General features: G+C 39.9%; 1 protein-coding gene across 1 annotated transcript; it reads right to left on the bottom strand.

Annotated features, from left to right (window-relative positions):
* Nucleotides 1–370: 370 nt before the first annotated feature.
* LOC141336644 (atrial natriuretic peptide receptor 1) lies at nucleotides 371–26,533 on the bottom strand. The gene is made up of 27 exons (XM_073842353.1): nucleotides 26,424–26,533; nucleotides 26,033–26,227; nucleotides 25,818–25,939; nucleotides 25,393–25,482; nucleotides 25,144–25,289; nucleotides 23,210–23,331; nucleotides 22,969–23,115; nucleotides 22,710–22,864; nucleotides 22,433–22,568; nucleotides 22,148–22,239; nucleotides 21,693–21,822; nucleotides 20,848–20,926; nucleotides 20,340–20,439; nucleotides 20,032–20,124; nucleotides 19,798–19,875; nucleotides 19,584–19,688; nucleotides 18,448–18,519; nucleotides 18,203–18,359; nucleotides 17,316–17,468; nucleotides 17,021–17,195; nucleotides 15,797–15,940; nucleotides 13,323–13,446; nucleotides 12,686–12,754; nucleotides 12,433–12,607; nucleotides 1,462–1,560; nucleotides 1,187–1,278; nucleotides 371–798 (listed from the first exon to the last, which is right to left on the bottom strand). The coding sequence occupies exons 1-27, from the start codon at nucleotides 26,428–26,430 to the stop codon at nucleotides 751–753; spliced, it is 3,105 nt and encodes a 1,034-aa protein (XP_073698454.1). The 5' UTR covers nucleotides 26,431–26,533; the 3' UTR covers nucleotides 371–750.
* Between the last annotated feature and the right edge of the window lie 34 nt (nucleotides 26,534–26,567).

Below are 26,567 nucleotides of genomic sequence, written 5' to 3'. Positions count from 1 at the left end.
ACTCAGAATTGTGAGATACAAACTCGCAATTATGAGAAAAGAAGTCACAATTGCAAGATATTAACACAATTTTAAGAAAAAAGTCAGAAATGGGAGATATAAACTTGCAATTTTGAGAAAAAAATGTGAATTGCAAGATATAAACTTGCAATTTGGAGAAAAATAGTCAGAATTGTAAGATATAAACTCACAATTTTAAGAAAAATGTCAGAATTGTGAGATATAAACTCACAATTTTGAGAAAAAGTCAGAAGTGCGAAATGTCAACTTGCAATTTTGAGAAAAAAAATCTGAATTGCAAGATATAAACTCGCAATTTTGAGAAAAAAGTTAGAACTGTGAGATATAAACTTACAATTTAAAAAAAAATGTCAGAACTGTAAGACATAAACTCACAATTGTTAGAAAAATGTCATAACTGTAAGATAAATTGCAATTTTGAGGAAAAAAAAGTCAGAATTTTGAGATATAAACTCGCAATTGTGAGGAAAAAGGTCAGAATTGGAAGATTTAAACTTGCAATTGCAAGAAAAAAAGTCTTTACTTCTGACAATTCTGACTTTGCTTGCATTTCCTGTTATTGAGAGTAACCTTCAACAGAGTATCAAAGACATATGAAACGGGCTTTCATAGAAAGAAAACACACAATACAAAGTAGAAACAATGTAATACACTCTGAAAACATCCCTTTTTTTGTTTGTTATTTTTTGTTTTGCATGTTAAAAAGTATCTAAACCTGGGACATCTGGTTTAGTAGTCCTCTCCCAAAAGCCAGTATGTCCTCACCCAGCCCTTTCCCTGAAATGGAAGAGAACAGGGAGGTGAGAGCAGCTTCGAAGCTTTATAAACTTGTTAAGAGGAAGCTATTGAGTTCTATTTATAGGTCCTTACCAGCTGTGACTCGTTAAAGGATAAATATTTCCACTCTTTCTGAAATTATGTTGCCATGTGTACATAACTTTTTGGATATGAATGTTTGTAGCCTTGATTGTAGTGATGATGTCATTTTATTACACTATGGTTTTGTAACACAATGGTTGTGTCACTTTTAGTGGTAGTAGTTTTGAAGCACCAATGCTAAAGAATCAGCTGAGCGAATCGAATTGTTGTGATGTGGTAAGACAGGTGAGATGACAGCAATATGATGCTTTCTGAGGTGAATGCCAAAGTGACAGAAACTCCGTACCTTTATGTGGATGTCACCTCGCAGTTCACAGTGGAAAGTCTTGAAAGTGTCAAGAAGAGACTTGGTGGAACTGCTCACATGAATCCTTAGTGCTGGAGAGGGAAAAGTACAACGATATGGTATCTGTCTCAGCTATTACATAATTAAAGACCGGTCAAAAAAAAGTGCTTGAGGTCAAGGCAGTGCTCAGATCAATCAAATGGGTTTCATTTAAAATGCTTCTCTGACATATCTTCCTAATCTGCTGTCAGCACATCCTTCATGAATGATCTTACGTAATCCATATGTCTCCATCCTTGAGGCCGTGTTCACAGTGTCTCCAAATAAACAGTAGCGTGGCATTTTCAGACCCACAACCCCTGCGACACAAGGCCCTGTAACAAACAAAATGAGTTTTTTCCACAACTGCTTGTTGTTTTAACAAACACATTCAGATAGTGTCTTCTGTTCCTCTATTGTAGTACTCAGTATTATCATGGTGTTATGCAATGTATAATGATGTATTTAATTAGAATTTTTCTTATATGTGTCATAAGGCAAGTTGGCAAGTTGTAATCAGTGCACGAATGCCTGAGCAGCATAAACACTCCTTTGATGCGTAAATTGACCAAATCAGATGGAATATACAAATGCGTCATTGATTTCGGCTGAAAACACATCTGAAAAAGGCAAGAGAGAAGAAATGAAATGTACTGTATAAACCTTTTGTATAAATAACCAGTCATAACCAAATATATTTATGAGAAGTAGCCCCCCAAACCATTACAATGCATGATTTGTTACATCTATTTCTTACAGTATAGTGCATATTTTTTTACATATTTTATTTGCCATATACTATACTATATAATTTATTTCTGTGATGGCAAAGCTGAATTTCTAGCAGTGCAACGTGATCAATGATAATTCGCATACATTTTACATAAAATGTGATTCTACAAAACATACATTTGCTTATGTTTTTCCAGACATTAATGCTGCGTTCCAGGCAGGTTTTTTAGCTCATAAATCACGACTTCAAATCACGACTCACGACTTTGTAGCGTCCCAAGCAAGTCATCCCAAACTGCCTGAGCGCATTTATTATTATTACATTATTATTCATTTGTTTGCAACGTTAAATTGTCCTAAAGGCTATTTTTTCACTGTGTACCACTTGCATAAACACCGCACCCGTAGGTGCTGACATAGTGGTTTTGCGGGCTATGTCACGTCAGAACTCGTAACTGGGAGTACATCGATCTAATAGTACGAGTTCACGACTCGAGTGGGAAGTCACGGGTTCGACTGCCGTTCCAGTGAACTTTCACGGGTAGAAGGTTGGAAAAACACGAGTAACGGGTTGCCTGGAACGCGGCATAAAACGTACAATCCTGACGTATTTACAGCATCTAAACGTACAAATACGTATTTTTTATCATTTTAACGTACAACACTTACTTATTGACCACACCCCAAAACAAATCTTATGAATATTGAAATCGCGGCATTAATTTCATTGTTATTGTTGTTTTTAGTTGTCATACCAATGGCCTTATGTTTTCAATTGCATTATTGCATTATATAGTTTAAACGTTTACTTAATATGAAATTACATCATTGTGTTCTGTGTGATTTCCAGCTCGTTTTCAAGATTAGTTCTATCTACATAATGTTAAACAAGACTACACTTTAAACCCTTAAAAAACAACATTTCTGCAATCGTTTAACCATTCATGTAATATTAATGTTGAAAGGAACTGAGTTCGCACTGATTACTATTGCGGTGCCAACCGTCTCAGAGGGTCGATTACCACAGCTGATGCCCAATGGCCATAAGACAAAAAAGCACAGTCATTTGTATTAGTTTACTAATTTACTCTGGTTGAACAGGAATCACATACAAGTTGTAAATATTCAGTGTCAAGGAAATCACTGCAATGTAAACATCAATATAAAGGGCGTAGGCCTGCGCAAAATAATAAACAAACAAATGATTTCAACAGGTGCAGAATTTAAGGATACAGATCTTAGCTACTGCACAATTAGCAGAGAAACAATTACTGTATTAGTTCGTGCTGCTTCCACAGTCCCTTTCAAACGTCCGGTTTCCGATATGAAGCCAGTCTTTAGGCTGCAGTCTCAAGTCCTGTGATGCACGATGAATCCGCAGCGATGACACAGATGCACAGGTGCATAAGTCAATGAAGTGTTACTGAATGTTTATCTTGTTGTCTGGGATGACTCTCGAAAAATGGTTCTATTAATAGACAAATGAACATAATCTGTAAACAGAATCTGCATCGATGTGCGATAAATCCTAACAACGCAACAGCAATTGCTGCGTCATTACAGCAACATAATGGGCGATCGTGCTCGCCGCTAATATCTCTCTTAATTAGGTGACTACACACTGAACCACGCAAATACAGTGCTGCACCGCATCAGTAACAGTAAACAAATCAATAATTATGTGATGAACGCTTAAATGACTCACGTTTTGCAATGACGCACATTCAAAAATCCCCGTAGACAAGCTTCCATAAAGGTTTGGGATAAATCAGTACCATCCACTGCTAAATTGGATTACAAAATATTCTCCTCTACAGATCACGAGTGAAGGAACTGCAGAAAAGGATCTTGTTCTGCTTCATTTGGCCGCGTCACAGGTGAGATTGCAGGACCTCTGCTTTCACTCGGTCGGTTTCGAAATGAACTGATTCGCTCTCCCGCGATCGCTGAATAGACCGCGCCTCCAACACGTAATAGCTCTACAACTCTGTATAATAAAGGGAACAAAAACTGAACGTGGGCTTTTTTACAGCCGCCCCAAATTTGGTAGACAAATTTGTCCAAACCTACTGAGTAACATCTGCATCTTGTGGCAAAGCAGGTAGTCTAATCAGTCGAGCAACTGGTCGAGTGTAAGTATGCTCTTTCACTTTAACAACAGCAGTTCTAACTCTACCATCAGAGCTAGGAACGATGGAGGAAACCGTACCAACCCACCAGAGTGCCCTTGGCAACTGCTCATCAACAATAAGAACTATGGTTCCAACTGTAATGTTCTCTCTCTCTCGATTCCATTTCTGGCGTGCCTGTAATGTTGGTAGAAAGTCATGCACAAAATGCTTCCAGAAGTGATCACTGAGAATCTGACTGTGTCTCCACCTTTTCCGACTGAGCAGATCAGACTCAGGATAAACTACCTGAGGTAGGGAGGAGTCAGGCCGCCCCATGAGTAGTGAATTTGGTGTTACAGGATCTGGATCTGATATATCACTAGAGACGTAACCCAAAGGTCTTGAGTTTAAGATTCCTTCAACCTCTACTAGGACAGTCCTCAAGACTTCTTCCGTGATAATCTGAGCACCGAGCGTGCTCCGCAGAGCCGTTTTCACAGACCTCACTTCTCTTTCCCAGGACCCCCCAAAGTGAGGTGCACTGGGAGGATTAAAGCGGAATCTGATCTGTTCTTTGGCTAGTTGATCCTTGAGAGTGGGTTGCATCTGGATGAAAGCCTCCTCCAATTCGTTACTTCCCCCTCTGAAATTGGTTCCTTGGTCCGACAGAAGCTCATAGGGCTTTCCCCTACGTGCAACAAAGCGTCTGAGGGACAACAAGAATGAATCAGTGTCCATATGATCTAGAAGGTCGAGGTGAATGGCCCGAGTGGTGAGGCATTTATAAAGAACACCCCACCTTTTCTCTGTGCGGCGGCCCACTTTTATTGTAAAGGGCCCAAAACAATCAACCCCAGTGGAGTAAAATGGGGGTTTGAATAGCCTGAGACTGGAAGGTGGAATGTCTGACATTTTTGGAATTTCTGGTCGCCCCCTCCATTTCTGACACTCCGGGCAGCAACGCTGGTGTTTCTTCACTGCCTCTCTCCCTCTCAAAATCCAGAACTTCCGTCTTAACTCAGCGTACACCCTTCCAGGTCCCGAATGAAGTAACTGGGCATCATAGTGTTTAATAAGAAGCTTCACCACTGGATGAGTTGGAGATAGGACCACAGGATGTAAAATGTCTTTGGCAAGACTGTCACATCTTCTAAGTCTGCCACCCACTCTGATTAGATTGGAATCTTTATCATACTCAGGTGCAAGCCCTATCAGTCGACTGCGGACTGGAAGAGTCTTTCCTTCGTTGAGTAAAGCAAACTCTTCAGGGAAGTCTTGCATTTGACAGTGCCTCAGAAGAATCAATTCTGCCTCACGGAATGTATCTGCGTCTGGCGGTTCGGTGCTGTCAGCCGCCCCATGAAGGGATCTAACTGTGGCTTCTAGAAGCTCTTGATAACTATTGAACTGATGTATATCAGGAATGTTGGGTGTTGCAGTTTGGTTAAGCACACCACAGAATACAGGTTTCCTAAGCTCCTGAATTTCATCAGGGGTTTGACATTCAGGTGCTTTCGGCCAACTGCTCCTGGGTTGTGTCAAGAAAGCGGGACCCTGCCTCCAGCGAGTGTCCTGCGCCAGCTGCGTCAGTGTCAGGCCTCGAGTAATATCATCAGCTGGATTAGACGATGAATCAACGTAGCGCCAGGATTGTGGGTCACACAATTCTTGTATTTCGGTAACTCTGACTCCCACAAATACTTTGTACCTGCAAGAGTCCGACTGTAGCCAAGCGAGTACCGTGGTAGAATCAGTCCAGAACAGAAAATTGTGGATGTCCAAAGTTAGCTCTTTCTGCAGTACGGCACCTAACTGAGCTCCTGTCAGTGCAGCACAGAGCTCTAAGCGTGAGATGGAGAGCTGCTTTTTAGGAGCGACCCTGGATCTTGCCGCCAGGAAGGCTATCTGAATGTTGTTCTGATCATCCTCAGTACTCAAGTATGCTACAGAGCCATAGGCTCGCTCAGAAGCGTCACAGAATACATGAACACTGCAACTCTTGATTGCGTGCTGGGGGCTGGAGCTGTAGCATCTCGTCTGAGTGATCTGTGACAAGTGAGGGAGCTCACTCTCCCACTGTTGCCAAGCAGCAAGCAGATCAGTCGGGAGGCAAGGGTCATCCCACCCTCGTTTCTTGTCCCAAAGCAGTTGCACAATGATCTTAGCCCTTGTAGTGAACGGGATCAAATACCCAAGGGGATCATACTGCTTTGCAAGTGTACGGTAGATCTTGCGCATGGTGGTTTCACCTTCATCCTTCTGATATGGCTTGTATGCCAAGGTGTCAGATTTGCTGTGCCATATCAGTCCAAGGGTACGTTCCTGAGGATTAGCCATTTCCTGACTCAGCCAAATCTCATTGCTCGTTGATTTAAGCTCGGAAGGAAAGTGGTGAATGACGGTAGGAACATTACTGGCCCATTGTCGCAACTCAAATCCCCCCTCCATTAGATGGTGCTGTAATCTGTTCACCAGTTTCTTGGCCTGGTTTTCATCCGGGATACTTTTTAGACAGTTGTCTACGTAGAAGTTATCTTCAACAGATTTACGCACATCATCTGTCGACTCGAGATACTTCCCTACATGTGACTGGAGAGCAAATGTAGCGCAGCAGGGGCTACATGTGGTTCCAAAGGGCAAAACTTCCCACTGATAGACGGTAGGAGGATCAGCTGCATTGCATTCACGCCACAAAAATCTGAGGAAAGGCTTGTCTTCATCAAGGAGGCGAACTTGATGAAACATGCCGCGTATGTCACTACAAACAGCGACTGGGTGCTCCCTGAAGCGGAGGAGAACTCCCAATAGGCTTGCCCCAGGAGTAGGCCCAGGTAAGAGGTACTCATTCAGAGACTGGCCGTGGAACTCAAAGGAGCAATTGAATACAATGCGGTCCTTACCATTATGATGGACTATATGGTGTGGTATATACCACGAATGGGGACTCAATCCACACTCCTCAGATGTAAGCGGGGTGACATAGCCTGCCTGCAGCAACTTCTGGATTTCACCATTATAAGTCGCGGCAAGTTTTGACTCCCTGGACAAACGTCTCTCTGTACTACACAAAAGAGCAAGGACTGCTTCCTTCGGTGCATTCAACGGGGGAAGTGACTCTTTCCAGAGCAGTGGGGTAGCGTAACGATTAACTCCATCCACATTAACTCGGATGGTCTTCTCTTCCAGAATGCGGAGGGCTTCGGCATCTTGACGCGAGCGTGTGACAACCTTCTCAGACCGATAAGGCAGGATGTCCAGTTTCCACAACCTTTCAACCTGGTTAAAGAGTTCAGCATCTGGTGTCCCACAAGAAACAAAGAGGCATTCCTGCGGCTGGAGACGAGGACAAAGGAAACGTGATGGACCTTGCAATGTCCACCCAAGTCTCGTATGCACAGCTGCTGGTGCTCCTTTCGGTACTAATCTCACAGGCTCCACTGGTGTGATCAAATCCGGATAGTCTGAACCAATAAGCAATAATGGTTGTGCTTGATTGATATCAGGTAAAGGCAGATCTCTAAGATAGCGATACTTCTTCTGCAAATCAGTGATGGGATAAGTATGTTGAACAAGGCCCAGCTCTTTAGCAGTAAAGGCTCCATGAATTTGGAAGCATCTGTCAGGTTGCGAGACAGGAGCTATTGAGAATGATACTGAACATCCGTGGATGGTGTGGACCTCCTGCCTCACTGTTCGAAGGGCTAGGTCTTCAACTGTACCTTGAAGGCCTAAGCGATGAGCGGCCTCATGCAGCAGAATTGTTCTCTCAGATCCGTCATCTAGTACCGCAAAGGTCTCTAGCGACTTGTTACCATTCTGAATCACGACCCGACTTAGTTTAAGTAACACTTGCTTTCCGCTTGTGGGTCGGTCTAGATACAAAGTCTGGGAAGTGGAACTTGCTCTGCCTGCACTCCCTTCTGACTCTTTGAAGTCACCTTTATTGATTGAATCCGATTTGGCATTAACATCGTGAAGAACTTCGAGATGTCTCCTATCACACCTCTTACACTTCGCTTTCAATGTACACTTTGAACTCGGATGACTTCGGCCACATCTCCAGCATCTACGGCCCATCTTGATCCAATTCTCGACCTGCTCCTTGGTCAAGAGCTTAAAGTTTGCACACTGATTCATATAATGCTGAGTGGAATCGCAGAATGGACAATACCTTTTGGGCTTCTCCGGCATCTTGTCTGAATACACTGATCCTGTTCTTGAGTTCTCTGCTGACACTCCCTTCTGCTCCCCCCCATGAAGAACAGTAGTCACCTTTCGAGTCATGAATCCTATCTTCTTTTCCTTGCGAGGACTAAGCTTCTCATGTTCGGGGCAGGTATAGTATCGAGTTCCCTCCACCTGCACACGAACCTCATATTCAAGCCAGTCTGCCAGGTCCAGTAGAGTAGGGATGGGAGTCTGAAGTGGGTTAATAAATCTCTTGAAGTTGGCTCTTAGGTCGTACGGCAACTTGGCTAAGAGGCGAGATACGTGGGAACCACACTTCAGCTCAGTCCAACCTGGACTACCCAACTGATTCAACATGCCGACTAAGGCCCGAACACGAAGAGCGAATGCTTTGAAAGCTTTGACATCACCACTTTTGATATTGGGTCCGTCCATCAAACTGGTTATCCGCTCCAATGCCAGCTGATGCGGTTGCCCGTACATGTCGGTGAGTGCTCGCATAGTGTCACTGAAGGGTAAACGACTGTGACTGTACGAATCTGCTACAAGTAGAGCACCCTCCAATTTCAGATGATCCAAGAGTATTTGAAACTTAAAAGATTCAGAAGCGTCATAAGGCAGAACATTGTCTAAAGCGAGCTTAAGCCTGGAGAACTCTCGTGGATCATCATGTACGAAGTCTGGGATCGTTGGTGTCGGCCCACGATATTGCCCTGGCAGTGTGTGCGAGCGACGGTGATCTTGATCCAGAAATGAATATGAACGATCAGACGGATACAACCGTTCATTATCATGATAACGTTCAGTTCTCAGGGCCTGCTGATGATAAGGACGAGAATGATCAAGTAAGGCAGTTTTCTGCGGAATGCGCATTTGATCCTCGGGGTATGGATCAGGAAGATTTCTAACCGCCACATCCTCTGTATGTGAATGATAGGCATGTGCGTCTGCAGGAGAATGACTCAAATCTTGTGGGGTGCAGAATGGTGAGTTGGGCTGCAACAACATAGGATTATCAGACTGCCAATAAAGAGGATCAGACTGACGCTGCTGCAAACCACGAAACTTATCAGTATGGCCAGGAAGATGTTGCGGAGAACTATTCCCGCTGTTAGGTGGTTCAATATACTGAGGGGTTGAGTGACCTGAATGTAACTGGCCACCACTCAGTCTGCCTACTCTCTGTAGGCAGTTAGTAAGATCTTCAATGAGATGTGCATGTAAGGACTCATCCCTAGGGGGCACCGATGGGGCATGTTCAGACTGACCAGGATTTTGTTCATCTTGAGGTGAGGTCAACGTCCTTGCAACCGCTGGGGTGGAAGACTCTTTATCTTCTGCACCAAGTGAGCACTGCAAAGGTGATGAAACTTGTAGTGGAGCTAAAATAAGAGTACTAGCCATTGTAGCTGAAATGCGTTGCACTTCTTGCCGTAGTTGCTTATTCTCCTCTCTCATTTCACGAATACAAGAAAGAACATCAGCATTTGTTGCAGCATTAACCGGCTCACCTGCAAATGTAAGGTGTCTCTGAGGATAACTAACCTCATAGTCCTGAAGATACAACGGTTGTCGAGCACTTCTGCGTGGGCGGACCACCTCATCCTCTGCCATTTCTTCTCTGGGTCTGGACATCATTGCTGAGACGGTTATAGCATCCGGCTCGAAGGACCATTAAATGTTGAAAGGAACTGAGTTCGCACTGATTACTATTGCGGTGCCAACCGTCTCAGAGGGTCGATTACCACAGCTGATGCCCAATGGCCATAAGACAAAAAAGCACAGTCATTTGTATTAGTTTACTAATTTACTCTGGTTGAACAGGAATCACATACAAGTTGTAAATATTCAGCGTCAAGGAAATCACTGCAATGTAAACATCAATATAAAGGGCGTAGGCCTGCGCAAAATAATAAACAAACAAATGATTTCAACAGGTGCAGAATTTAAGGATACAGATCTTAGCTACTGCACAATTAGCAGAGAAACAATTACTGTATTAGTTCGTGCTGCTTCCACAGTCCCTTTCAAACGTCCGGTTTCCGATATGAAGCCAGTCTTTAGGCTGCAGTCTCAAGTCCTGTGATGCACGATGAATCCGCAGCAATGACACAGATGCACAGGTGCATAAGTCAATGAAGTGTTACTGAATGTTTATCTTGTTGTCTGGGATGACTCTCGAAAAATGGTTCTATTAATAGACAAATGAACATAATCTGTAAACAGAATCTGCATCGATGTGCGATAAATCCTAACAACGCAACAGCAATTGCTGCGTCATTACAGCAACATAATGGGCGATCGTGCTCGCCGCTAATATCTCTCTTAATTAGGTGACTACACACTGAACCACGCAAATACAGTGCTGCACCGCATCAGTAACAGTAAACAAATCAATAATTATGTGATGAACGCTTAAATGACTCACGTTTTGCAATGACGCACATTCAAAAATCCCCGTAGACAAGCTTCCATAAAGGTTTGGGATAAATCAGTACCATCCACTGCTAAATTGGATTACAAAATATTCTCCTCTACAGATCACGAGTGAAGGAACTGCAGAAAAGGATCTTGTTCTGCTTCATTTGGCCGCGTCACAGGTGAGATTGCAGGACCTCTGCTTTCACTCGGTCGGTTTCGAAATGAACTGATTCGCTCTCCCGCGATCGCTGAATAGACCACGCCTCCAACACGTAATAGCTCTACAACTCTGTATAATAAAGGGAACAAAAACTGAACGTGGGCTTTTTTACAATTAACTTTGTTTGCCGTGGTGGGACACAAAAGGCGTTTTCTCCGACATGCTGTGACTAACAATAGAACCATAAAATACACCTAACACGCATCATAATTACAAAATAAAACAATTTTATTTGTGCGCTGTAACCCTGATCTTCAGAATCTATACGATTGCGAAGAACAGACCCAAATTCAAGCCTTTTATCTGGTGATCTTTATCCCGATCCTGAGCAGCGACTCCAACAAGAACAACAATAAACCTGCGCTGAAATTCATTTTACAAATTCATTATTGCCGCATTAAGAAACTAACTTGCAGGTTTTACGGCAGGAAAATCGAACGTTCATTGGCTCCTGCCTGCAGTCGTCACAGATAACGTCAAGCCGTGTTTCTGGTGAGATGTGTTTGAATGAAGCGCGGCCCCTTCATGAAGAGTATCAGGATTACAATCTGGATAATATTTTCAGCGTTTAACAATTTAAATTCTACTCTGCACCTCAAATAAATCTACTGTATTCCACCAGAGAGGACTGCGGCTGCAAACGCATCGTCATTGATTGCGTTTTGGATTACGTTTTGGTACGACTGTTGACTTTTTTGCAATAAATAAATGATTGTGATTGCAGTTGCTTTTCCATCTGTTATGTTTTTGCTTTATTACTGTAAAGGGAGAGTTAAGGGTATAGGTTTAGAGGTAGGAGTGGGATTAGAGACTTTAAAAAATATTTTTGTGGTATATTTTATTTATACTAAAATGGTAATTTCCCTGTATATTTTTTGGTCAGTTGAGTTGATACTTAATGAAATAACAGACACGTAAATATTTTACGTTTTTTTAGCTAAAAATACGTCTAAATTGTACGTTTTAGGATACATTTTGTGCCTGTAAATGTTATAAATACCTACGTATAAACAATAAGACCACACATGACCCTTCAGAAATCAATTTAATTTGCTGATTTGTTGTGAAATAAACATTTATTTTTGTGGAATCCGTGATATTGAATGTGTTATTGAATGTTATTATTTTTAGATCTTACTTTTGTACATTTTGTAAATATTCAGGCTGAAAAATCTAATGGAAATATGAGAGGCCTACCAGACACTCAAAGTGGAGTGGCAGCTTGAATTTTTTTTCCATGTACAAAGCTTTGGCAGAGGATGGGGATATTTTTAAAATGCATTTTTGGCAGACAGAAAAAAAATTTGCCAACCTAGCTTCTGAAATACTGCTAAGGTTAAAAACCTCCGATCTGATGTATATGTTAATATTAGTAAAAGAGCATTAAAAAAATGTGTTGCTTACATTGCATAAATTACAACGCAAGTTTGTTTATATCCTCAGCACATTTCTTTTTGTGATTGATCAGGGTCGTTACAGGCCAGTGGATATACAAGAATAGCACAGCCAAAGAGCTGTCACCATCCATTTATTACCTGAATGAACTCCAATGCGGACCCTCAGCTGCTGCTCTGGTACGTGTGGACTGTAGAAGCTCCTCATGCCCTGCACTATAGCTAATGACATTCTTGCTATTTCTTTTACATGGTCATCTCCATTTCTAGTAGGCAGGCCCGACACTACCATGTAGGCATCACCGATGGTTTCTACCTGGATACAGCAAAAGACACATGAAGCAACCCGTATCTTACAATGGATGAACTCATTTCGGTGAGTCAAATTATGTACCTTATAAACATTGTGGTTGTCAATGATATTGTCGAAGTATGTGTACAGGTCATTCAGCACGTTCACAACCTACAGCGAAGGAAACAAGTGCAGTCAGTTTATAGCAGTCAGTTTATGCATACAGATACAGAGATCAAAGTTTCTGTAAGGTGACAATAGTTTTCTGTTCTGGTTCAGCTGTGGGCTTCAGTATGGTCCAAAAATAACTTCATGTGAATGTATTATTTCCACTTTAAGGCTTTGACAGGCCAACAGCTATGCTAACAGAAGCCTGATATTCGTGACAGACTGGGGTTTTCGGCAGTTGAGCCATGTCACCTAGTAATGTCAGAAGCTCTTATGTGACATATGAAACCCATTCCTGAGCTTACCATGTGGGTATTTGATCTTACAACAGACCCCTACACAAACAAACACACATACATTATTTAACAAGTGTAGGGTATTTCAAAGTCTTAGACAACAGAAGACAGCAACTCCTCAAGCCTCTCCAAATAGCTCTGTGCATTTTTTTTTCAAAATATGAGCAAATGACCCCACATAGGACCTCTATTTTTAAAAATGCCTGCAAGGCCCACTCAGAAAGTCCCGAGCTAAAACTCTGAGATGCTGTTTGAGTCTCTACGTCTTTTATCACCTGCATTGGCGTGAGAGATGCTGACATGGCTGTGAAGCCTTCAATGTCACTGAAATAGATGGTGACGCAGTCGTAGGTCTCTGCTCTCACTGTCTTTCCCGCTATGAGCTGAGCAGCTACACATCTAAAAATATGAGAAAAAAGACAGGCACTTTTCAAAGGCAGGTTTCAAGTGGAGAGCTTGGTGATGATCACTGGTCTAGTCACGTAGCCTTGTTAGGCCAGGTGCAAGCAAGTTTTTAGTAACTGAAGTGTTGTGGTCGAATTCAATCAACAGTTGTGCCACTGTTGCCCACAGTATGTCAACAAGAAAACCTGCATCATATTCACTATGGATCCAGTGTTTAAAAGGGTTGTTCTTCTAAAACTGAAAATTCTGTCATCATTACCATCATGTCGTTCCAAATGTTTCATCCATCTTTAAAACCACAAATGAAGATTTTTTTTTTAATTAAATCTGAGAGATGTCTATCCATCTATTGAAATATGCACGTTTGAGCTTCCATTTACCATTTTGATTTGCTCTATGTATGTGCACTGACTGATGTTTAAATGTGAATGAATGTCTAAATTATATCTGCTCATCATAAAAAACAATTGTGAATCTTCAGAAAAGTTTGGGGTGAATAAGCTGTCAGTGGATGGACCAATATCATTCAGATTTCATTAAAAATACCTTGATTTGTGTTTTGAAGATGAACAAAAGTCATATGGATTTAGATGAACATGAAGATGAGTAATATATAAAATTTTTAATCAACTGATGGGTCAGCTAATCTTTTTCAATGAGCTAAAGTAACACACCATCATATTTAAATTAAGTAATTCTCATTCTTTTTAGTGCTTACATGCCTCTGTTGTATGTAAATAAGGTGTTAATATAGATTTCATATTAATATGAGATGGTAACATAATTTTATTGATGTTTGTGTATATTTTCATTGCAGCAATATCTCATCAAATGACAGCTATCCATGATGTTAATGTCTTTCTTTCTTCAGTCGAAAAGAAATTAAGGTATTTGAGGAAAACATTTTTCTCCATATAGGCTTCAGTGGGAGCCAACGGGTTTGAAGGTCCAAAATTGCAGTTTCAATGCAGCTTCAAAGAGCTCTACAGGATCCTAACCAAGGAATCATTTTTTTTCTAGCGAAACGATCAGTCATTTTCTAAAATGTAAGTATTTTTTAACCACAAATGCCAGTCTTGCACTAGCTCTGTGATGCCTGTCCACAGCAAAACTCCATCTAATTTTCTCATTTAACTTCAAAATCGCCCAATATCGTTGTTTTAAATTATTATTTCTTTTTTTGTAAAGGGCATTTGACTTTCTTTGAGTCAACACTTCCCTCCTACGTCATCCTACTAACTACTCGTTGGCTGGTTTTGGCTAGTCATCCAGCCTAGTATTACTGTAGCTGGTCATAGCTTTTCAGCAGACTGGTTTTAGAGGGGTTTTGGCCACTTTCTTAGCTTGCAAGACCAGCTAGAACAATCAGCTAAAACCAGCTCATTCCACCTTAAACCAGCTAAGACCAGCCAACCAGCTTAGGCTGGTTTTAGCTGTTTTTTCAGCAGGGATACATGACCTTTTCAACATGACTATGTAATGCGTAAAGTCGAGCTAGTGCAAGACGAGCGTTTGTGGTTAAAAAAGTGTATACATTTTTTTTTTTTTCGAAAATAACTGATCATTTCTCTACATAAATCCTTATTCCTTGGCTGGGATTGTGTAGTAGTATTAAAACTGCAATTTGGCCCTTTGACCTATTGGCTCCCATTTGAAGTCCACAATAGTGTGAAAAATCCTGAAATCCTGTTTTCCTCAAAAATGTCCTCAAAAAAGAAAGACATGAATATCTTGGACATGGTGGTGAGAAAATTATAAGGAAATATTTAATCTGGAAGTGAATTAATCCTTTAAGGCCAAGACAACAAACTGACATAAAAAAGCGGAAAAAAGATGATTATGCTAAAAAAAAGAGCTTGACTAAAGACTAAAGCCAACTAGCAAACAGTTTCTGTGTGTGTGTGTGTGTGTGTGTGTGTGTGTGTGTGTGTGTGTGTGTGTGTGTGTGTGTGTGAGGAAATAACTCCATACCAGCAGGAGTCAGTAGTCTGTATTCATCACACAAAAAGACAAACTAAAAGAGCCAAAAGAGTGTTCTGTGTGTGCCTTCTTAACTTCCTGTGCACTGTTTTGTTAAATTGAACAGCCAATCGTGTAGGCACTCTCTCCAAGTGGCTGTTGATTCAACATGCTTAATTGACATTAGGAAAAGCTGGTTCAACAAGTGAAAAATACTGCAAAAACTAGTCCAACAGATGCTCAAGGACAGCTTGACGTCTGTTGATAGCCAACCTTCGGCTTGGTGTGTCATAGCCTAAATTCATATTAACTTTGTAAATCAAAGACTAGAAAAATGAAGAAGAATTAAAAAAAGGGATTGTTTAATTTCAATCTGAAGCATTACCTTGGCAGCATCTGTGTGAGCAATCCCTCTGCTCGCTTTTTCTCTTCCTGGAGTTCAGCGGTACGTTCACTGACTATTTCCTCAAGATTGCACGCATACTGCTCCATACGGGACAGCAGGTTATCCAGAATGTTCTCAGACCCCCTGCACACACACACACACACACACACACACACACACACACACACACACACACACACACACACACACACACACTCTCTCAAATGCTTAGCAAAAGTAATTTAATATTATTACTAGCTATTAACTAGCTTTAGTACGATCGCATTAAAGAAGCAGTAATTCTTTATTGCCCCTTCAAGAGCTGCAAAAGAAACATTTATCAGGGCACACACAACACTATTGCTTTTTTAATCTCTCTCTTCCTCCACCCTCCAAGGCCAGTATAAATGTTTAGCGTGATACGTTGTGACAGTGTTGCTCTCATGGGACTCTGTGATCACTGGGCTGTGTGTCACTGGTCCCCAGAGCGGCCATATCCTGTGTGCTTGTCTACCTGATTAAGCACTGTCATTTGTAAGTGTAATTAATGATCCTCTGTGTCTCTGCCCTGCTCTTCTTTATTACCTCAAAAGCGCTCATTAGTCACAACTACCATCATTTAGAGCTGAAACAAGCACAAAAAGGAAGAATGTGCAACTGTTACAGTGTCAAGACAGCATTAGATTGGGAAGGAGAGATAGCTGTACACTACTGATGCCTCAGCACTGCTTGTTTAAAGTGCCTTTAATCAAACTTATCTCAATGCTAACACTGACTTCACTTGGGAATCTTACTCTGCAAGTGGGGAAGATCATATCAGCAGAAAGTCTAATAAAAGGCCAGTCCGCAGAGGACCATAAAAGTCAGAGTGTTTGTGGATCTCTTTGTTTTAATCTGTTGTAAACAAGTGCCCATTGCCAACATGTCACTGTTTTATAGTGTACTGTATAGAATGTGAAATAAAAATACAAATTATAAGGTTTATTAGCTGTAAACTAAATATAGAAGGTTGACTCAAGCTACAACTAACTAAAACCAATTTTCAACCACTTGAAAATCAGCTCTTCATCTAAAATGAAGCATCTATAATGCAAATAATTAGGTTTGGGACTTCAAATAGAAATATTATAATATTGACTTAAAAAAATACACTAAAAGAAATGTAGAGATGTAAACATGCTTAAATAAACATATTATTGCTCTGTGTCTTGCTTCATTACTGACCCATTAGGAAAAAGTTTCTTGATGGCAGTCCTGAGAGAAGAGAAGTCTGGTCTCTCTGCAGGTTTCTCTCTCCAGCAGCTGACTATGATTCCCTCCAGTTCCTCTGCACCCTCTGTTGGGTCTATGTGAGGCCTCAGTGGGCTACAGCTCGCCGCCCTGACCCTCTCCACAATCTCTGAAAAACAGAAAGGGAGAGATTCACCAACAGTCCTGTAGAGTTGTCCATGTGAAATGGCTTGCCTTATGTTATGAACAGTGGCTTCATAGAGAGAGGGAGCAGAGCGTATTACCGTACCTCTAGCACTGAAGTGACAGTTGGGGATGTAGAAAGGCCCTCTACGATACACTACCTCTTGAGCGATAATGGCAAAACTGTAGATGTCCCCTTTTTGAGTACCATTAGCTGAAATGGACTGCCTCAGCAGCTCTGGTGCCCTCCATAGTAGAGCTTAAAATTGAAACACATATTTAAAAACCCACAGAATTCACTAGAACAATCCACATTTTGTGTGTTTATGTATTAAACTCTATTATAACAGTGGTGTGAAAAAATGATGTTTGTCACACTTTAATGTTTCAGATCATCAAACAAATTTAAATATTATTCAAAAATAAGACAAGTAAACACAACATGCAGTTTTTGAATGACGTTTTTTTTTTTTATATGAAGGGAAAACAAAATCCAAACCCACATGGCCCTGTGTGAAAAAGTGTTTGCCCCTTAAACTGGTTGGGCCACCGTTAGCAGCAACAACTGCAGTCAAGCATTTTCCATAACTTGCAATGAGTCTGTTACAGCGCTGTTGTGAATAATGGCTCTCAATGTGGTTCGCTGGAGTCCCAAAGCTTTACAAATGGCTTTATAATCTTTTCCAGACTGATAGATCTCAATTACTTTATTTTTCATTTGTTCCTGAATTTCTTTGGATCTCAACATGATGTGTAGTAGCTTTTGAGGATCTTTTGGTCTACTTCACTTTGTCAGGCGGGCTTGTTATGTTTACTTGTGTTATCTTTGATTAACATTTAAATTCGTTTGATGATCTGAAACATTAAAGTGTGACAAACATGCAAAAAAATAAACAATAATTAAGGGGGCCAACACTTTTTCACACCACTGTATATATTTTTCATTCAAACAAAAATGTATTTCTTCCTAAAAGTTCCACATTTCCAGCTTACCGGTCCAGGGGTCAAATCCAGGGCTCTGCTCTGGACGTCTAAGTGCGTTAAGTCCAAAATCAGTGACCTTCAGGACAAAGCGGCTGTCCACCACACAGCTCGCTGACGAGAGGCGACCATGACATTGCAGCGGACTGTGGTGCAAATAGTCCATGCCCTACACCGGAGTCAAAATTTATCCATCACTGTTTTATATTTTACTGTCAGTGAAAACAGTTTAGGCTATAAAGCACAGACACAATGACCTTCACGATGTCCAGCATGAGGGAATACTTGAAAGTCCAATCCAGCTTGATAGACTCATTCTTCAAAATGTCCTGCAAATTTTGGGGACAAAAACTTTTGCTACAGTGGACATTCATAAGTCAGAATTGTTTCTAAAGACATTCTAAATGTTTTTCTGAAAATACGTGACAAGGATTCAGGATTTTTTTGGGCGGGCCTGAAATCATGTCTCCATGACAGACAAACAAACCATCAAAAGTTACTGTAATTACTGTTAGTTATTACAACCTGCAGTTTGCTAGTTAGCTCAAAAGTTTAAATACACCTTGCAGAATCTGCAAAATGTTCATTATTTTACTAAAATAAGAGGGATCATACAAAATGCATGTTATTTTTTATTTAGTAGACCTGAAGTCCGTAAGAGAAAATAATACTTGAATTTACTAAAATGACATTGTTCAAAGGTTAACATACACTTGATTCTTAATACTGTGTTGTTACCTGAATGATCGACAGCTGTGTTTTTTTTTTTTTTCTTCTTCTTCTTTCTTAGTCCCTTATTTGTCCTGAACAGTTAAACTGCCCACTTTTGTTTAGAAAAATCCTTCAGGTCCCAAAAATGATTTTTTTTTTTTTCAGCATTTTTGTGTATTTAAACCCTTTCCAACAATGCCTGTATAATTTTGATATCCATCTTGTCACACTGAGTACAACTGGGGACTCATGCAACTATAGAAGGTTTAGAAGGAAACCTTCAGAAGGAAACACAATGCATTAAGAACCAGGGAGTGAAAACTTTTTGAATTTGAAGATCAGGGTGAATGATTTAAACAAAATAAAAAAATGTGCACCTTCATTCCGTTCAAAAGTTTACACCCCTGGCTCTTAATGCATCTTGCTTCCTTCTGAAGCATCAGTGAGCATTTGAACCTTCTGTAATAGTTGCATTTGAGTCTCATAGTTGTCCTCAGTATAAAAGATGGACACGTTTTTTTAAATATATTTTCCTGCCTAAGGATTACAATGATTGTCCCAATAGTTACACTCATTTTATTCATAAATCTAAAACTCCCATTATTGAAAACCCAGAAGAAGTACATAATTTGAAAATACTAATTAACTAATATAAAAGAAACAATTATCTGTGTAATAGCACCTGTAGTCTTCCTTTAGGGCAGTACTCTGTAAGAATGAAGGGCCGAGGGGTCTCCAAGGCTGCTCCAATGAATTTACAAAGGTTATAGTGGGTCAAATCTCTGCACTGAAGACACAAAGGTACTGATTGAGGTACATCATAATTACCTACATGAGTAAATGCATATTGTATAAACAAATTAAATCCATTTGTCAATGTTTTAAACAGAGTTTACCTGTTTGAGTTCCGCCAGCAGCTCGCTGCTCAGATGAGTGCTTCTTAAATTCAGAAAGCAAACAGAACAAATTGTCCCCTGAAGGTGAGAGAAAATGAATTTAATTAACTGAACTTTGAATCATTTTATTGACCAGCTAAATCATGTCCAATGATTTGTAGCATAAATGTCTTCTACATAATGTCGCTATGCAGTGACGCAAATGTGTAAACACTAAGATCCCAAATACTTCACTTTGTAGACTGCGGTTCTGTGTGCTGATGGCTTGTCTTGCATGCTGCAAATTATAGACTCCAAAGAAGCCTGAATGGGTTTGGATCTGTGGGACTGAACCACAAAGGGGAGAGTGTAGTATGTAATAGATTCATTCATAGTGCATATAATAATTTAATCCAAACAAACCAAAATGAAAACTTTAATTATATGCAATATTTCTGCCTGACAATTGTTATTAGTACTTATGTACAAGTTCACACAATTCTTGCATTACAAAAGAGAAGAGTTGCTTAACCAACTTATAGTGCATTAAATCCTCTCAAAACCTTTGCTGGCATAGTTGAAGAGTGATGCTCCATCATTACAACATCATCAGCATTGACTGTCCACAGCATCTTGGAAGCTTCCTCCTGGAGTTTGAACTTCCTGGTAATAAATATAAGTTTAATTTGAAGACTGTAATCTTAGAACGTATATTTACAAAGCAAATAAATTCTGAAATATTGACAAAAACTAAAGAGCAGCAGTGGGGCTGACTGAATAAGGCTTGCATTTTTGGGTATCAGCTCTAACGATTTAGCTGAATTTAGTCTGGCATTCATGAACTCTAAAATCAACAGAATGTTTCAACATAATTACAGTATAACATGCACAATCTTATGTCCAAAATAAATGAAAATGCTGTAACTAGCAAACATAAATCTCTTGGGAAGAAAAATCTAAGTATATGCATCACATTTATGCAAATGATCTCATTCTACACTTGATTCTGCAATCCTGAATGTGCAATGATAATGTTTTAGAGCAGTTGAAAACACACACTTTCACTATTACCTGTATAAAGCACAGATTGCAAGGGTCCCTGCGGCAACCAAACCTGCAATAATCCCCAAAGCAATCAAGAATTTTCTCTCTGAAAATAAAGCACACACATTTGTAATCTGCAGGTCTGCAGGGTGATTAGCACTCACTTGGTGACAAAATCCAACTGCGTCTATTTATAGAAGTACGATACAGCAAGACTGGAAGCCACCAAGAGTAATTCTGTAGGAATGCAATATGAAACAGTCACATCCAGTCATCTTTTCCGAATTTTGATAAAAGTATTATGTCTGGTTCCATAAGTCTGTCCAGACTTTATTTCTTCGACCTGTTAGCTTGGGGGAGATTCAGTCAGCGAATAGCTGAGAAATCTATATTGCCACAGAGCTGGACATTTGGATCTTGCAGGCATTGGTACATAATTCAAGATTTTTTTTTCTTTCCTCCTTTTTTAATCAAAGAGAGGGTATGGTGAACTGCCAAATAGATGAAAATGAAGGGCTGAGAAAACGGGACTCAGTGCTGGGATGTGAATGCACTGATGTACAGAGCAAAGCTGGGCATCTGGTGCCCCCTACTGGAAACAAACTTACTGCACTATGGCCTCTGACTGGCCCCTTGAAAGAGCTGATAAGCTAAAACCACATCAACATGCTTCCAAGCCTCATTTAATGTTGTGGTGTGTTAACACACCTTCAAAATTAACAAATGACAGACTAACATTGAAATACATTCAACTTTGAAAGGCTGTGAACCTTCAACCCCTCATTAGAAAGATGTTACACTTTGAAATGTGCAAGAAGTTATGTAACAGAACTGTCGCCACAGTCATAATTTTGAGTCGTGTTGCCCAATACCTAGGTTGATGCAGAGTTCTCCATGAAAGCCACAGTCTGGAGAGTCTTTTGGAGGAGTTGTCCGTCCTCCAGGCCACTTGATGTGAACCCCTTGTACTGCCTTATAAGTCCCAAAATAGTTTGCAATGACCTGTGTGGAGAACCCTATGACTCATTCGACAGATGTAATTCAGAACAGCAGAGCAGTTTTCAGACGACTTGCATGGGTTGTGCTTACAGTCGGTTTAGATCAGGGGTGCTTAACCCTGTACCTGGAGATCTACCCTCCGGCAGAGTTTAGTTCCAAACCTGATCAAACACACCTCAACCAACTAATTAGCATCTGAAGGAGCACTTGATAATTACAGACAGGTGTGTTTTATCAGGGATGGAACTAAACTCTGCAGGAAGGTAGATCTCCAGGAACAGGGTTGGACACCCCTGGTCTAGATAGTAAGCATATGTTAGTAACTCACCTGACACTGGTTACTACTACCTTGGAATTGTTTCATCATGTAATTTAACTCACGGTCTCCACTTGCATCAATAGTTACATCTCCTTGGATACCTGTTTAACAGAAAGTCACAAAGCATATACCATAACAAATTCTTGTCAACTTGCCTTGGTGGCAATTTTACTTACAATGGCAAATGCTAGGAAACTCAGCAGTGCATATGCACATGCAGTTATTTCAAATTTGCACAGTTTTTGGTTTGCAACCCAGTTGGGAATCACTGGATATAGTTTAAGCTCTACAAACCTGTGATGGTCCTGTTCCACATTCGTCTAGTGATGTTTAAGCCATCATATGGGTTTCCATTTTCTGCCAAAGTTTTGTTTAATGCCTGAGCATACAGCCAGACACTATCATGGGCTATGGCTGCTAGGACTGACACCTGTAGAATTAACACATTTGAATTTATAGTAAAATAATCTCACTAGAATAATGATATTTACAAATAAACTAAATTTCACATCATGTGGCATCATTGACAATAGACTCTACCTTTGGTAATGTGAATAATGTAAAAGCAAACCTTTTCATTAGGAGCATATGTATAGCCAAAGTCTATTTGGGATCTTCTGATGACATTCTCTGAGAAGGCCTGATACCGTTTATCACTGGGTTTATACAGAGACAGGAAAAACAGAGCCTGATAAGCTTGCCTCGCCACTGAGTCATATCCATCACCTAAGAAAGAAGAAAACCGTGTACTATAAATAGCAAATTACCTCATGTTCAGTAATGTCTCCGTTTATGAGCAAAGTCATTGATTTTGTGGTTACGTAACACACCTTGGTTCCAGTCAAAACTGCCAAATAACACCTTTTGCTTGTATGGCTCGAAACAAAAGAAAACGAAATCTCCATTGGTGAGGCCTTTCTTGTGAGCTTCAATTAGCAAACTGCGGACCACCTTGCCATGTGCTGATATCACAATAACTGTACATAAAGGACATAAACAATAGGTTAATTGTTTAGTTCCTCACTGCTTTTATGAGAACAAATTCTCATCAGAGGGGATTTTTTTTCTTACTGCGAGAGAATCGAGACACCTCAGTTAAGGCCCAGGACCAGGTTGACAAGGACCCTTGGGTGAAAGAGCCATGGATTTCTTGATACTTAGTCACTGTGATGTTATTGTGCTCTGCCTGATACCTTTCGAGAAAATGTGATAATTATATTTTTTAAAATTCTTAAATGAACTTCTTGAGTTCATAATAGCAGGTAGGGCTGGGTTTTGACACAAATTTCACAATTCTATTCAATTCTGATTCACAAGCTTGCAATTCTATTCGATTTCCAATTTGATTATTTTGGAAAATCTGAAAACAAGCTAGAGTAATAAATTTTTGGGATTTAAGAATTAATATTTTTTAATAAAATTCAGAATCAATTACAAATCGAAGAATCGCCATTTTTAACCCAGCCCTATAATAGCAGCTATATATGTAGCCTATCAAACAAAATGATCCATTAAAAATATGTATTTTTATACAACAGTTCTTCTTGGTGCTTGAATCTGATTGGCTAATAAGAGTGTGATATTGGAGCAATATCAGAACTCCAACAGCTGCTTCACAGTTTGTAATCGTATCACTCCGCTTGCGGTACTTCTTATAGCGAGTGTCAGACACCCAAATCCAGTGACCTATCATTTTATAAAGATCATTGTTTTTGTCACGGAATGTAGTTTTAAGAGGTTTTCAGGTGAGAATGTACTTGTTCAAATACGCAGTTTGTTAATAAGATAACGTCTATTTGAAAATTTGCGTCGACGTTTTCGGACATATGAGCTCCGGATCGTCAGCGGCCGTTCTGAACTCATGAACCCGCACAAGAGAAGCCTCAGTTTGGCCATATCTTCTGGAATTTACCAGTGGCTCCGATGACTTTGTAGTGGTTAAACATGAGATATAATTCATTTGGGGCAAATCTAACGGGCAGTCTTTGGTCTCATTAGTCTATTATTTGTTCCAGAGCAAATAGTTTTGGCAAAATGTCATGTTTATGTAAATTTAATGCTGTATATCAGAGCTCTGCCTGTGTAATTTTGATTTAATTGCTCAGCAACTTTTATGATGGCTGTTGTTGTTTATTAAATATTAGTATTAAGAAACGTTCTGTGCATGTGTTTGTGATGGTGAATTTAGTTATGGCGACAAGAGACTGTTTTACATGTCAGAGGAAGACCTTTATACTAAAATATTAGAAACTGAAGTTATTTTTAGATTCAAAAACAAACGCAGCTAACAAATGCACTGAGCAACTCTGTCATCCGAAATAACCCTTAACTGATGATATTAAGGATATTAACGTTATGACAAAGAAAATGCTTTCCTTAGCGGACATTCAAACTACATCGTGAATATGAAGATGAATACTGTATCAGACGCAGGTAATCACGATCGCTCAGACCATCTCTCTTATAAAACTTTACATAATACAGTGAGCTTTTAATACAGTAACACAATAAGCTTTCAATGAAGCAACTCAACATTTCTTCATTGCTAGTTCTAAAGTGACATTTGGAATTAGTAACTGAGGCTTTTGACTCAGCTGTTCAACTGTCAAACTTTAATTTGAATCCGTGGCAGAAGGAAGTAGTCCTGCACAAAATAGGACTTTTAAAGAAACACCGTTGTTATTTTGTTTATTTACACACTTGTGCCGTCGAACTGTTGTATAAACGCAATATCACACTCCTAGACTGTGATTAACTCACAGCCGTGCAGGTATACAGCCATATCTCAAGTCTACTCCTATTTTATTTAGCAAAATAGCTGTAGGCTAACATACATAGCTGGTAAGAAAGAAGAAACATAGCTGTTTAAATGAAAAACTTGCTGTTAACAAATTTATAGTTTTTTTTACTGTAGGTCTATTAACATTAAAGTTTTTTTTACTGTGTACATGCACTTTGTAATAAAATGTAAATGTCCACCTCTCAATTTCAAGGTACATACATACCTGATCCCCTCGGCTGGAATAGCCCAGGTGGTTTTATTGTCATAGATGATGCCAATTTGCCGCCAACCAAACTGCTTACAGATTTCCACAAAGAAAGCCCCTAGTTTAGTGAAAGATCCGAACACTCTTGTTAAAGTTGGATAGGCCTGAATTTAAAGGGGACGAGAGAACAAGACATTTATCAACTGAAAAGCTAAGTACATTTTGAGATAGAAGCATGTCAATGGTAACATACACAATACAACCGACCTTCTTATCTAGAAACTGTTGATCTGCACATACGGGACTGATGACAGCAATGTTCCAATAAGCTGCTAGTTTAGCAGTCACTGCACAGACCTTAAATAAGAATTAGCAACAGATGATGATACTCCATTTCCTACTCAACGAACATTTGATAGTCCGCCGTCTTGTAATGATGATATCTCGTGACAAATGAGATTATAACGACTTTTGTAATTACTTTTTGATAGCCCTTCATGCGTTAAAAGTCAATTTTAAGCTTTAATTGGAACTGTGTGCTTGTAGAAGACAGATACTTTAATTTTAGAGTCTATTGTCTAATGATATGAGTGAGTGATTGTTATTTTTGACACGTTCCGTTTGAACTAGCTGTATTTTTATTTATTTTGACCTTCAATTGTCTTGCAAATGAAGCTAATGCAACCACATACATTTGAGCAGGATGGTCCGATGAAAGCACTGTATTTGTTTGTATGGTAAAGCGCCGCAATTTTCCCTGGGCCACGTAGATCATTGCATTCATCATCCACATAATGGTAATCCAGATGATGACCTGACATGAATAATTCAACAACATATTACATTAAAGATGATATATAAATATCGCTCATCTTCGTTTTCTACTTGGCACAAATAGCACACTGACCTTGCAGAAGGTCCGGACGGCTGTTTACAGAGCTGATAGCGATAAGAGCTCCAGCCCCAATCCGACCAATACTGAAAGAACTGGAGGTGTTTGGCATGGAGATCAGCAAGGTAAATCTGGTGCCCAGACTGAGAGAAACCAGGCTCATCAAAAAAAGCAGTGAGCCAGGAAGTCTCTCGAACTGCTTCATTACCTCTAAATGACATATTAGTCCAAATTTACATTTATATTTTACAATACACAGAGAGATATAGTTGTATGTATACATGTTTGACAATATAAGCAAACTGTGTATAGATATACATGTTTGAATATAGCTTCTAACTGTAGTCAATATTACAATCTGTGGACACTAAATAATCCTGTAAAATCAATAAATTAAATCACTTACCACTCATTCCAATAGAATAATTCCCACTTCAACACAGAGGTGGATCCAAATGTGTCAAAAACGAATTAAATCAGGATCAGAAACTACCTGTTTCGCGGATGGGAAAAATGGCAAACTGTGGCCATATGGTTTTGCTCTGAATCC

This window comes from Garra rufa, chromosome 6, assembly GCF_049309525.1.
Source record: "Garra rufa chromosome 6, GarRuf1.0, whole genome shotgun sequence".
Taxonomy (NCBI): domain Eukaryota; kingdom Metazoa; phylum Chordata; class Actinopteri; order Cypriniformes; family Cyprinidae; genus Garra; species Garra rufa.
Note: the sequence above shows the minus strand (reverse complement) of the source record. Positions and strands in the feature narration are given on the sequence as shown.

Excerpts from the sequence above, each read along its gene's own strand:
- LOC141336644 (XM_073842353.1), bottom strand. Across the intron at positions 20,440-20,847 it reads GCAATCTGTGCTTTATACAG|GAAGTTCAAACTCCAGGAGG; the intron begins GTAATAGTGAAA and ends ATTTATTACCAG. Across the intron at positions 1,561-12,432 it reads CCGCATTGGAGTTCATTCAG|GGCCTTGTGTCGCAGGGGTT; the intron begins GTAATAAATGGA and ends TGTTTGTTACAG.